General features: G+C 46.1%; 1 protein-coding gene and 1 long non-coding RNA gene across 4 annotated transcripts in view; one reads left to right on the top strand and one right to left on the bottom strand.

Moving 5' to 3' along the window:
- Positions 1–9319, bottom strand: part of CTDSPL (CTD small phosphatase like) — a 72120-nt gene extending 62801 nt beyond the window's left edge. Inside the window, exons 1-2 of one of the 3 annotated variants that reach the window (XM_048951720.1) lie at positions 9006–9319; positions 8452–8570 (exon numbers count right to left, since the gene is read on the bottom strand). In XM_048951720.1, coding sequence (XP_048807677.1) covers positions 8452–8527 — 76 coding nt within the window. In that variant the 5' untranslated portion in view covers positions 8528–8570; positions 9006–9319. Of the gene's footprint in view, positions 1–8451; positions 8608–9005 lie in introns of those variants that run through there. The other 2 variants (XM_048951722.1, XM_048951721.1) reach the window with 2 other exon arrangements.
- Positions 9320–9362: 43 nt separating this feature from the next.
- On the top strand, positions 9363–11032 carry LOC125696269 (uncharacterized). Its single transcript, XR_007378257.1, has 2 exons — positions 9363–9418; positions 9876–11032. It is a non-coding gene; the product is annotated as an uncharacterized LOC125696269 (long non-coding RNA).
- Positions 11033–13659: the final 2627 nt, after the last annotated feature.

Raw genomic sequence — 13659 nt, 5'->3', positions numbered from 1 at the left:
CAATGGCTGATTTGGTGAAGAGTCGTCTTCCAGCACTCCTAAACACATCACAGAGAAACTGCTGCTATGAGTTCAGATGGAATGTCACTTCACATCCTCGACATATGCAGTCGGTCACTATGTAAAGATAGCTCCTCCTCCTTTTCCCTGTCTGAGAGATGACAATTCCTATGTTGGAATGCGACCCCTACGTTTAGAACATCATTTTTACTGGTATGAATGCAAACTGCAGTCAGCTAACCCTGTTTAGGAATTCCTAGGTAAATTATTTTGGCAGCCATTCTTAGGTCACCTGCATGGTGCATGAGTAAAGGCTTCCTTTTAGCTAGACCGGACATTCTGACTTCAGTTCTGAAGGAAACAGCCCAGCATTCCTACTGGTTGATTTGTTACTTTTCAGGCATCTCCTCCCTTTCAATACACCGTAATGTTTGCTCAACATTTTTAAACAATTGTTGAAAAGGGAAAAGAGGAGAGAAACATCTTCACTGCAGCAATGATCCTGAATCAGGCATAAGATCAAGATCATAATCCCACCAGATTTTAATAAGGAGTCCAGAAACAGAATGCCTCCTTTTCAGGCAGCTCCTACAGCATTGTGGCCAACTATTCCTGATGGCTGCACCATACTGCTCCCCAACATCTCCCACAGGCTCTCATACCAAAGCCAACCCACACACAAGCAGGATCAACACCAACTTCTGAGCCCCTCCAACGTCAGCATCACCAAAGCACAGGGAGGCAGCTGCCACAATCCAGAAACGTGAGAGGGGGAAAAAAAAGGCAAAACAGAGCAAGAGAGAGAGATAAGCTGGGATAAATGACCAAACATCTTCCAGGAATGTGTCACTACTGACCACTCCTCCAGTGTGCTTCCATCTGAACTAGCTAGGAAAAATTGCCAACTTCAGCACTCAAGCAAACAGCAACCACAAAACAACTTCAAAACCAGAACTCTCTGGTTTTTTAGATCTCAAATAGCCACACATACGTGCAATCAAGGTATCTAATGCAAGTATGCAGATATTCAGACATGTATGTGCGTATCAGCTTTGGTGGACAAAAAAACAGAACAGTAGCACAAGCAAGCTCTTCAATGCATGCCTGCAAGAACTATATGTATGAAATCCACACCCTTACGTTAACTCTGAAGAAGAGTTCCATGTCCTGATCCCTCCCCACACATCACTGTACCAGCAGCAGGAGCTGTGCAGATGTGGACTGTCCAGCTGCTGTCATGTCGTACAATGCCAGGAGCTCATTCCTGAGCTCAGGACACATCTCCACCTCCACCCCAGAGCCAGGAGCTCCATGCCGTGGAGATGACAGCCTTGCAACTCACAAAATAGGAAAGTTTAAGTCTTCACTGCTGGTTCCAGCACACAAGGAAAGGGCAGGATTTTTTTCTGCTGCTAATCCCAGTGGAAACCATAGGCTACAATTGAGGAAGCAAGAGAGCTCTGAGGGTGAGCAGGGAAGTGACTAAAAAATAAAATAAAAATAAAAATCAATACAGCACTTTCCACCAAGAAAATAAGGAGACTCTATAAGACCAGCAGGGAGAAAAAAAAGCACTGAGAGAACTGACTGGCTCATTACCCACGAGAGATGACCCAGCTTGAAACAAAACCACCAACACACATACCATAAATTCAGGTTTAGATTCATCGGCGGTTTGTTTCCTACAGAACTGTGTTGAATTCCGACCAAAAATTAAAAAAAATCTTAGGAAATTACATACACAGGAGGTTTTGACATCCTTCATTTGGGGTTGTTGATCTTCAGTACAAAACACAGCCTGCAGCTTCTTATTCGCCCCTGTCCATCAGGCTTGGAAAAGACTAATAGAGGTTCAGAGGAGATTAATAGTTCTTCTCCACAGAAACAAATAAGGAAAAAAAATCTCATTTTAAAAACCCAACATCCTTCAAGTCCAAACCTACCATAAATTTATTCAGATTTAACTCACAATAAATTTCCTAGATAATAGAATTCTAGTTTCTAGCACAGCCAATCACTTCCAATAATAGGCTTTTCGTTCTTTCTTTTCTAAATCATGCTTTATCATCTTGTACAAAGAAAATAAGCTGTGGCACTTTTATGTAAGCAATCGTTTTGATAACACAGAGCAAAGCCTACAAACTTCATGCAGGCCCAACAGTGCACAACGAGTTTTCTCCTAAATACAAGTTTTGCCTAAAGCTTGTATTTTTATCCCTAATACCTATGTCACAAAGCAGCAACGGTACTGAGAAGACCAGACTGTGTGAGACTCACTTAGATTCACAAATTCATTTTGTCTTATAGCAAACACTAAGAATAAACAAAAGGCCAAACTGATAGGACAGCAGGCTGCCTGGAACAGAATGTTACTGTTCTATTTAGATGTTACTCCTGCCTTCCACATTTGTCACATCTATGTCCATTTTACATCTTAACCTCGCCACATAAAAAGAGCTCGCATCAAACTCTGGTAAAAATAGCATTTATAGGAAATTAACATTTCCAATATGGAACCTGTAAAAATATCTCTGGCTACATCACAGCCCAGAAGGCACCTTTCCACAGCCCCTAACTGGGAGCCCACCAGTGCACAGCTCTCCCCAGCACCACCACACCAACCCTACCTGGAAGTTATCAGCATCTTTCCATAGAACAGGCGCACAAAGGGATTTCTGTGGGATTTTTCAGCCGTGTCTCCACTTCTGCAACGACTTGCACGATGTGCAATCCTCACCAGCAATGCAGATGGGGTCTTCAGACACCTAGCGAGGCTGCATCATCATCCACGGCCAAGAATGTGGTCAGAGCAAGCTGAAGGCCACTCTGTGGGCCAGGAGTACCTACAAGACCCATTCCCTGCCCCACCGCTGGGCTTGGTAGCCCTCAAGAGCCAGGAGTTCTTACCTTCTACTCTGCCCCTTGTCTCCTAATCCTTCTGCATAGAAATAACTCAAATGTGACTCAAAGTCAGCCAAACAACATCAAGGAAATTCTCCATAGGGTAAGTTTGGAGTAATTCACTCCTAAAGTTCACACTTCCATTCCTAGGACTGCCTAAAATTGGATTTCCAGTGGGAAAATATCATCGATCAACAAACATGGAGGACACTGCTAACAAATTCTTCCAATGAAGAAGTTACACAGTGTCACGAAACAAAGGCTTACTTGTTTACAGGGTGAATATTTAATATTCAACATACAAAATACATTGGCCAGAACTACTTTGCAGCCACTTTCATATTTGAATTACAACTCCTACAAGACAGCAGAATTCATAAATTAAGTGTTGTGTGGCAGAAAAACAAGCCTCAAGAAAAAAAACACAACCAAAAACACAACTAAAGCCTTCTAGCAGGCAATGGGAGCAATACTTCTCACCAACGCTGACCCAGACAAGCAAGTTTGGTTCCTCTTAGCTTTCACTTTCCCAGCATTTTCATGTGGTATCACTTTAAAGAAACAAACTTGGACATGTTATCCGGAAGCTGATTTGCAATGTGCAGATTAAGCTGTGAAAGTTGAAGCGCAGCACCCATCACGACGCATTGTAGCGATTATCTCAGAAAATGCTATTTGCATTTCTGAATGCTGAATTGACCAAATGTAGGTCAACTTTGTTTTTCTTCCCCCCCCCCTCAAAAAAGGTGTGGTAAACTCCTCAACGCTCAACTTAAATTGCTGCATTGAAACAAACGTGAAATGGAGTTGGCATGCAGTAGGAAGAAACGACAGCGCTGCAGCTCACCGACACCAACTCAATACCAGATATTCATGCAAGCTATCCTCCATGTTACTGCCAGCACACTGCAGCTTGTTAGCTGCCACCTTAAATCAAACCTCGGGTTACTGCAGGTTACTACGGTCTCCCAGGAACATAAAACCTACTGTATGGTTACTCTGGTTTCATGTAACAGCTATGTCATTAGTTAATGATTTAAATTTTTACCCTCTGTGAGCAATTCACATTCCAACCTACTGCCGATGTGGTTTCCATTTCCATTTCTGCATGCTACTTTAAAGTAAAAAAATCTGGAGATAATACCATACAAATTTCCTGAGACACTGTCCCAGGAACACTGATGTATCTTTAGAATGGCCTGTGTTGAAAAGGATCACGATGCTCATCTAGTTTCAACCCCCTGCTATGTGCAGGGTCACCAACCAGCAGACCAGGCTGCCCAGAGCCACATCCAGCCTGGCCCTGAATGCCTCCAGATGTTTAAGCACTTTGAATTCTGACGAAGTAATGACAAAAAGGCTCCTCAATATTTTTAATATATTTTCAAAATGCATCTTGCAGAAGATACAATTAGGGATTTACTTTGGTTGCGCTCTCAGAAGCGGCTTTTAACTTTAGATCTTAAGTACTTGCTATTTTACATGGTAGTACTGCCTTTATTGGTTCTGCTCTGTTTGTTTTATCCAATTTTTCTGAATGAAAGCTCGCCTGCTTAAGAAGGTACCCTCAGTGAGTGACACTGCTCATTAAAAACAATTAGCAATGCTTTACATTTCGTTCTGAACGCTTCCCAGCTGCTTCATCACAGAAGAAAACACATTTCTGTAGACACACTGAAACACTCAGGTGTTCCATATAACTGAAAATAGGTGCTCAGCTGTCTGACAAACGTTGCCAAAGTCAGGAAGGATGGATGTGAAGGCAGAAATCTGAATAGCAGCGTCTGAAGGACCAGGTACCTACAGAAGAACTGGGCTGGTACTGCACTGCTCCCACACCAGCCCCATGGAAGCACCAGGACTTACATCAGTTATGAAGAAGAGATTAAAGCACGTAGATTTAAAAGAATGGGGATTTGCTTCTCTGGGCTATTACATGTTACCCACCCACAACCACACTCCCTCTGCCATACTCAGTGCATCACTGCTGCTTTTCTGGAGATGTAACTGAGGTCACTGTCCAACTGATGAAAAAGAATAAATGCTCTCAAAATAAAAGCAGCAGAAATGGCTGATTTTATCTATAAAATGGATCACACTGTGTCAGATGTTTAGCTTTTCTTCATGTTGTTTTAATTGGTCCCATTTATGGCTGATACAACACACCATTCTATCTACATTTTAATATCTGGAGACAAGCTTTGGTAACGCTTCCAGTTTTCAAAAATGACCACAACAAAAAATCACAGCACAAAACAGTGCTGCAAAGAACTCTTTCTCTTACTTCACAGAACCATAGAATGGCCTGGGTTGAAAAGGATCGCAATGATCATCTAGTTTCAACCCCCTTGCTGTGCACAGGGCCGCTAACCTATCAGGGAATTGCATTTCTCCTGATTTCAGTGTTTAAAACATTTCTGATCGCTTACATAGCACTTCCAAATGGGAGAACGTGTTCGTTTTTCAGAACTGACTTAACAGCTTCGAGGCCAAAATCCTCCACAAGCAGTGCAGGCACTGCAAAGCAAACGCTGCCATTATAATAAAGCAGGGTTGTAGCACCTTTCTGCGTTCAGCTTTCATTCTGATAGACAACTAAATACAGTGCACCACCGTGTGGCAACACATTAAGGAATGGTTTGTGTGCCAAGAGCTGGTTTTTTCCACTTTCTAAATTTTTGGGTGTTTGTTAAGAGTAAGTAACAGCTCCCTCTCAGTATTAATAAGCTTAGTAAGTTATCATAGCCTCACTTACCTCAAAAAACATTTTTAATACGTCTGGATTAGCGAGAGAATAGTTGGACATTTATATTTATAAAGCACAATATTTATTTAAAAAACAGAACTGCTCCATGGTGAGGACACAGCTCTTTGGCTCCTGCCAACCACGCTCCCCTTCCACAGGAGCAACTGACCATAAGCATATACTGTGCATTAAGCTCCCTTTAGAACATAAATACATACTAATAAAAATCAGTCAAACTAAATGCTGAAGTCACACTTCATTAAAAGCTTCAAAAACATCGGAAAAAAATAATCCAACACTCCAAAGTATACACGTGCATTATTTAGTAGTTACTCACTGCTTCTCTACAGCTTAAGGAGAAGAAAAAAATTCATTCGTCATAAGAAACACCAATGGAAGCTCCAAAAATCCTACGGAAACCTCAATTGCTGAAGCCACTCCCGGACCATATTCCTGCAACCCAGTGCTGAATGCAGGTTGCCACGGGGCTGGACAGCCTCTGCTCACACAGTACAGTGCTACTGTAACTCACTGTATCACACAATTGCAGAAGAGCACAGGTCCGGATGATACTTGTATGAGCTTAACAGTTAGTTCAGGGTGCCTGGATGGCTGTTAGCCATTTTGTACCAATGTGCTCAGACAGACCCAGCAGTGCTCTCGCTCCGAGCTCCTCCATTCACCACCACAGCTCCGGGCTCCCGGAGTTCATCCTACCCAAAAGCTTGGCCCAAACTTCAGAAACGGAACAGAGCAGCGGGTGAGGTGACACACAGCCCAGCAGGGAAGGGAACACAGTGGGTCTTTGCTAGCTGCATACACCTCAGCAATGGGAGAAGGAAAAACCTGTATCGGGAGCAGCACAGGCAGGCAGCAGCGCTCCTTCCCAGCCCAGCACAGGGGGCTGGCAGAGCTCCCCTGCCACAGTTGCTCTCACATGCTCGAGGCTCACCACACAGCACGTACCACCACGCTGCGAAGCAGTAAATCAGTCCAAATGCACTTTGACTAAGCTTAAAAAAATACAGAAAAAAACCCATCTTCCTCCTGTACCAAGCTCATACTCTCGCCTGCTCAACTCCAGCTACCCTCCTTCTGCTCTCCCCAGCCCACCAGTGCTTGCATGCAGCCTGCAAGGCCCTTTCTATGTAATTAAAGCCCATCGTGATTTTTCTGCTCCAGACAAACCAATAGCAAGAACACAATGCATCTTATGCAAGTTACTGCATAGTTATGCAAGTTAGATGCATATTTTTGATACACAGAGTAGCTGGCTGAACTCAAGCCACTTGTTTGATGCTCAGTCTTATTTGGAGCTGCCAATTTCTCCTGTTTCTCCCAACTGCCTTTTTTACATTAAGGCTGCGACCAGCTGTTAGCAATGCTACCCAAAACCTTCCAGCACTGCAATAACAGAGGCTGTTAAGACCACGGCACCATCTGAGCACTGTGTGACATAAATCTGCTCCAAAGCAGCCTTAGGAGATGTCACAGGCAGAGCAGCAGCGCTGTGCTCCTACAGACACCCCATACTCAGTGCTGCCAAAAGAGAAGGAAACGTCAGTAATCTCCAGGGATGAGCAAGGCCTCAGCACAGAGTGCCACTGCTCAAGCAATGCAAATTAAAAAGCAAGCAACATAAGCAATCATCTAAGTAAAAAGAAGAAAATCATCTTTTGGTTTAGTGGAACATCCCACCTTAACAACACAATGTTTTTGACATCCATCTCCATCCTCCTCTTGCAGGCAGCACACGTGAGATGAGCACGCGGTGACTTGGCGTGAGCCTTTCACTTGCCAGCAACCAGCAGCAACTTCTGCAGCTGCCCAGGACCCCTTTGCTGTGAGCCACGCAAAAATGGAAGCATCCTGGGGATCAAATGCCCAGGTCCGAAAAGCAAACGTATCAACCTACCACTTGCAGACCATTTGGAGATCTACCACCATACCTACATCATACAACATTGCCACAATGTTTGCGCACAAGCAATTCCTGCCTTTTTTCCCTTGCTTGCAACGAAGCACAAACCCAGCACTCCAAAACCATTCCAAACGTAGGACTCTGTTCCCATCAACCCTGAAGAGGCACCTTCTTCCTGCCAGCACCACTTGGGGCCATCTGCAAGGATTCAGCCCAAGATCCCACCGAGCTTCCAAGAAGGAAGAAGGCGATGGCGGACCGGTGCCTTCCAGGCTCTGAAGGAGCAGCAGCTCCTTTGGCCGAGCTGGATCCATCTTATTTTGGAGTGAAACAGCGCCTGGACACGACGCCTTACGCAAGCAACAGCTGTTGATCCACCCAGCCATTGGGATGGCCAGCAGCTTTTACAAGTTGCCTGCATTTCTTCCAGCGACAAGCAGCCTTTAAGAAAAAACACAGACCTGAAAGCTACATGGATTCTCGAACGCAAGGAAAACGGGATGAGAGAAAGACTGGGAAGCAAGAAGACAGAAAGGAGGCATCCCAAAGAAGAGGAATGAAAAAAAAAAAAAAAAAAAAAAGAGCGCTGAAGCTGAGATCTCAAAGCATAGATCTCAAAGCCAGGGCAGGTACCGAACCCGCGCTGCGCAGTGACAACCTGCCAAAGTTACATCCCCGCCTCTCGGAACAAAAGCCTTCTATTGAATTAAGCCCCGATTCTAATCCGTACCCCGCAGCCCAACCCCTTGGCAAGTTGTGGGCCGTGCCCAGCCGACAGTTCCCCAGCAAAGCCCTCCATCCCACCAACATCTCAGCCTCCCCAGGTCCCCAGCGAGGGGGTGAGGAAAGCCGGCTGCTCCCCGCGCATTTCTCCACCGCTCACCTTTATCCTGAGCGCAGGACAGGATCTCTTCCTCTTTGGGGTTAGTCACCTGGGTGATAATGGACGGGTTGTCCATGGAAACAGAGGGAGATTTCACCTGGCCGCTTCCCTCCCGGAGGCTTCGTGTGTGCGGGGAGGGGAAAGGGGGGGGGGGGGGGAAGGAGGAGGCAGGCGGAGGGAGGAGGGGGGGTTGTTTGTGTAAAAATCAATACGCAGATTTAAAAAAACAAATAAAAATAAAAACGGGGGGAGGGAAGGGGGAAGAATAAAAACAAAACCCAAAACTCCTCCAGGAATGAAGCCAGGCGGGCGGGAAGGGAGGGGGTGGCGGTGGGGGCAGCCCCGTATTCGGGGCCCCTCCGGCCCTACCACCGCCGCCTCCTCCCGGCGCCGATTCCCCGCGGAGGAGGGAAGGGGAGGGGCGGGGAAGGGGAGGGGGGGAAGGGGGGGGAAAGGAAAGGCGAGGGGAACCCCCCGGCACCGAGCGCTGCCCGCTGGGAACCGCTGCCCCCTAAAAACCCCCCCGCCCTCCTCACACCGCTCCCCGCATCCACCTGAGCCGCCCCGCGGGGCCTCTCCTCCTCCTCCTCCTCCTCCTCTTTCCTCCTCCTCCTCTTCCTCCTCCCCCCTCAGCGCGTCCCTCGGCACAGCCGCCCCGCTGCCTCCATGCCCGCCGCCCGCTTATCTCATCCCTGCGGCCTCCCCCTCCCTGCTCCCGGGCCCCCTCCTCTTCCTCCTCCTCCTCCTCCTCCTCCCGTGGTGCCACCGAGCTCGGCCGAGGAGGGAAACGCGGTACGAGGGGAGGAAGGGAGGGGAAAGGGGCCGCGCTGCGCCACAGCCCGCCGCCACCGCTCGCAGCCTGTCAGCGGCCCGCGCCCCGCCCCGCCCCGTCCCGCCCCACCCCCGCGCAGCGGGGCCGCTCCAACATGGAGGCGGGCGGCGGGCAGCGCCCGGGCCCCGCTGCGCGGTAAACAAGGAGGCGGGGCTTCGTGTGCAGGGGAGGGGGCGTGGTTTGTGGGAGGAGGAGGGCGGGGCTTCGCGAGGGGAGGAGAGGAAGGGTATTGTTGTTGCTTACAAAAGGCCTCCCGGGGAGTGGGCGGGGCCACGGGTGTGGGGGCGTGGTCAGATGGGTGGAGGCGGGGCCGAGGTTGAGAGGGGCCCCTGAGGCGAGAGGCGTCGCGGAGGCCACGGAGTAGGGGGGGGGGGAAGAAGGGGGGAGCGGCCTTTCCCGCCTCAGCGCCTGTGTGAGGGCGGGCTCCTGTCAGGAGCTGCCTGAGAAGGCAGTGTGATGGTTGGGGTTGGATGGGTTTGGAAGCACAGCGTTTTGCGGCTAGGAGCTATTGAGGGGACTCAGCAGAATGTTTCAGAGAAAATTATATGTGTGCTTTCTAATAGAGTGTTTTAAAACCTGCCTGGCTGTCCAGGAGTACCCAGCTCTGATATGCCAGGAAGAGGACTGTGGTGTTCAAGCCCTGTGGTGTTCACGTTATTCCTCTGTCCTCCTGCCCAGTGTTCAGTGCAGGCCCTTGTATCGGGCTGGTGGAGCTTAAAACTGAGGAAGAAAAGAAGTGTCGGTGAAGAATTGCAACCACATTTCTCTCCCAGAAGAATAAATACATGTGTTTCAGTTGTATATACCAGCTTCCATTGGAACCTTGCTGCAAAAAGGAACGGATATCGTTCTGAATTTCATGAAATAGCCAACAAAGATGCAGACAATGTGGATTTTCCTAACGGTGGTGACAAACAACATTGTTGGAAAGGAAATCCACAGCCTGCAATTTGTTACATTTATGACACAGACATAGACATAGGTGGACTGGGTTGAAAAGGACCACAATGCTCATCTAATTTCAACCCCCTGCTGTGTGCAGGGTCACCAACCAGCAGACCAGGCTGCCCAGAGCCACATCCAGCCTGGCCTTGAATGCCTGCAGGGATGGGGCATCCACAGCCTCCTTGGGCAGCCTGTGCCAGTGAATGTATGTGCACACACATATATAAATGTGTGTTTTTCTAAACAGTGGCAAAAATGAAGCAATTCAGCCACCCAGCCAAGATGCAGAGATGCCCATAGCACTGAATTCTAACAAGAGGACTGGGGGAAATAGTCTTGAATTAAAAGAGGGGAAATTTAGACTGGATATAAGGGACAGTTTTTTTAGGATAAGGGTAGTGAGGCATTGCTCAGAGAGGTGGTGGTGCTCCATCCCTGGAAACACTCAAGATCAGGCCGGCTGGGGCTCTGAGCACTGATGGAGCTTTGGCTGTCCCTGTGCACTGCAGGGAAGTTGCACGAGACGGCCTTGAAGGGTCCCTTCCAACTCAAATGATTCTATGATTCTAAAAGCACACAGCTGCTCCCATTGCAGTGCTTTACCACAGAGGGAAGCAGCAGGCCTGGCCTCGAGGAATTTCTGATCCGTGGTTGTGCCCCATCTAGTTAGGGGAAAAATGCTTAAAACTCTGGAGTGCTGTTTCACTCCCAGTGAGCATATTCCTGCAGTCAGCACATGTAAATGTTTTGCTGTGAATCTTCAAATCACTGTATTTGTTTATTGCAGAAAAATGTTGTTCCACATCTCGCTTTGTGTGTTTTCTCTCACAAATCTAACACTCCCTCGGCAGCAGTACATGCAGAGATACCAGTACTGCAGGTTTCTGGGACTTGTATTTTAGGTTTGCCCGCCTAGTCCTATGACAAACACTTGCACAGAGAATGAATGCAATGCCACTGCTTGCACTGCATCCCATTGTGCAAGTTTCAACCTGTTGTTTAGCCTTAGCTTCTCCAGACAAGAGGCTTGCAATTGCAAGCAGTCCCTTACGGGTTAGATCGGGCACAGATGAATGGGAGTTAGTACACACTGGCTGGTGGAATTGGTCCTGTTAGCTGCAGAGGCTGAGAGCTGCTGCTCCTAAGCCATTAGGAAGATTTATCACAGCTTTAGCTGTGTTGTAATCCAGCAAGTGCTTGATCTTTTACCCGCCCAGACACTGCAGGCATTTTTAATTATCCAATGGTTAATTTACATGGAAGCTTTTGCTGAAACAATAAATTCATACCTCTGTTATTATTCGCTATGAGTTTCTGTATCAACATTTATATTTGGATAAACCCAAGTAGCTTCCTACTAGCACTGAGACAAAGTGGTTGATTAAGAGCAAGTTCAAGAACCATCCAGCACTAAAAGCATCTGTTTCTGTGCATGGAAAGGGCAATTATAATGTATAATAGGAGAACATGTGCTGCAGTGCTTCTTTGCTATGCGGGACTGAGGAGACACAAACATCTTGTCTGATGAAAGGTACATTTTGCAAGGCTTGACAAATGCAGTTCTCACTCTGTGCCTGTGTTTTGTGTGTGCTTTAAATATTGGCGAGTTGTTTTTACGACGTACACTGTTAAAGTCCTGTCAAAGAGCTACCTGTTTACTCATCTTTTATGAAGAATTTGGAACTGACTTTGCTTTGAGGGGAGCTGCCATTTATGGTGATGCATAATGTGGAAATCGGGTGAGGGAGGGGATGTGTGTCCCCTCACTCCCATTCCTGCATCATTTACAATTCCATCATAACAGAATCGAGACCAATCCGTGCTGTTTCTTTGCTTTGCTTTTGAGACACTCTGAAGTGTGTACAGGATGTTCCATCTATGATACTTTATGCATTGCTTGAACTAAACCTGAAATAATCCTGTAGAACATGTGCATGGCTTCATCTCCATTTTACAGACTGGAGGGTGAGGCACAGACAAAACAATACTTTATTGGAAATTGCAGTATAAGTTGGTAGGAGATTCAGATTTCCATCACGGCTCCTGACATTTGTCCTTGCCACTAGAATGTGTCCCCCTTTCAGTGCCACGGGATGTTTTATAATAGGAGAAAAAAAAATTGGTTTTTAGCAGAGCTGTTCTACATTAAAAGGAAGCATTTATTTTCATTGATATCAGCTCAGTGAAGGCTTGACCCTGGGCTCACAATGGGAGTTTTATCCTTGACTTTAATGGGAGAACAATCAAGGTCTCATGATATTACATCCCAAAGAAAGGAAAATACCGCAGTTTGTATCAATAAGATAAATGCTTCGCAGTTGGTGGAAGCTCCTATATTCTTGCAATACATGGTTTATTAGATTGATTAGACGCCTTCAGCTATTAATCAGTTTTGGCAGCTGTTTATGGCTTTGTATACTTCAAAGTAATGGAGATTATCCCTTAATTATCTCACTGCAGCCCATTCATTGTTTCCTAAATAGTGCCATTACAACAGTAAATTGCAACAGTAAAACAGTGTCAATACAAAGTTATGGAGTTCCCATTTTATGCTGCTTTCATAAAGTTAACACAGTCTATTTGAAATGTCGCTGTTATTTCAACATAGTGACCTATTTGATGGGGCAGAAGAGATTTTGATGAGAATACAATAAAGCATTAAATGTACTGGGACTCTGCTTTCACTAAAGTAAAAACATAGCATATTCCCTTTTGGAATGTATGTACGTGTAAGAATTAAACTAGCACTTCTTTGATCACTTGCAGTTTTACCAAATGCTGTGAATTCCAAAGATTTTGTGCTTTTAAATGTGATGTATTTATTTCTTTATGTCTGTGCCAAAAGAAATGAGAAAAACCCAGGCAAGATTGGTGTTTGGAGGATATTATTGCTATGCCACAGGAGGATAAAGGAACACCAAATCAATCAGAAGAAAGCAGCTGCTTTTTGTATTATCATCAGATCTGGCAGCAATTCATAAAGTAGCAGTTGCATAACAATCTCCATTCTAAATCCCTTTTTACCTAGCTGTAACTATAGCTAACTTTATGAGCTGCCTGTTTCAGGCTGAGTCGCTTTGGTGGAATTGGAAGCACTGTCGAGCCTGGAAAGATTCATGCTTTCAGAAACCGTAACATAAAGCGTTTCCTTCCTTGCCCCCCAATGCAGTGTTGTTGGAGAAGAGATAACATAGACTATGTTGGTTTCTCTTTACTCTTTTTTTGTAATTCTCCTTGCCATTTTCTGTGTGGAAGCTAGCAGAAAATGTAGGTCCTCAGCATGTGTTAAACTAGTGCTGGAGATAAAGCTAACTTTTTTTTTTCTTTCTATTCTTTTTATTATTATTATTATTATTATTTTATTTCATTTTTTACAACCATTAGAAGTTTATGTTCTACCCAGGCTCCCTACAGACTCCTATGCCAGAAAC

The sequence above is a fragment of the Lagopus muta genome, chromosome 7 (genome assembly GCF_023343835.1).
Source record: "Lagopus muta isolate bLagMut1 chromosome 7, bLagMut1 primary, whole genome shotgun sequence".
NCBI lineage: Eukaryota > Metazoa > Chordata > Aves > Galliformes > Phasianidae > Lagopus > Lagopus muta.
Note: the sequence above shows the minus strand (reverse complement) of the source record. Positions and strands in the feature narration are given on the sequence as shown.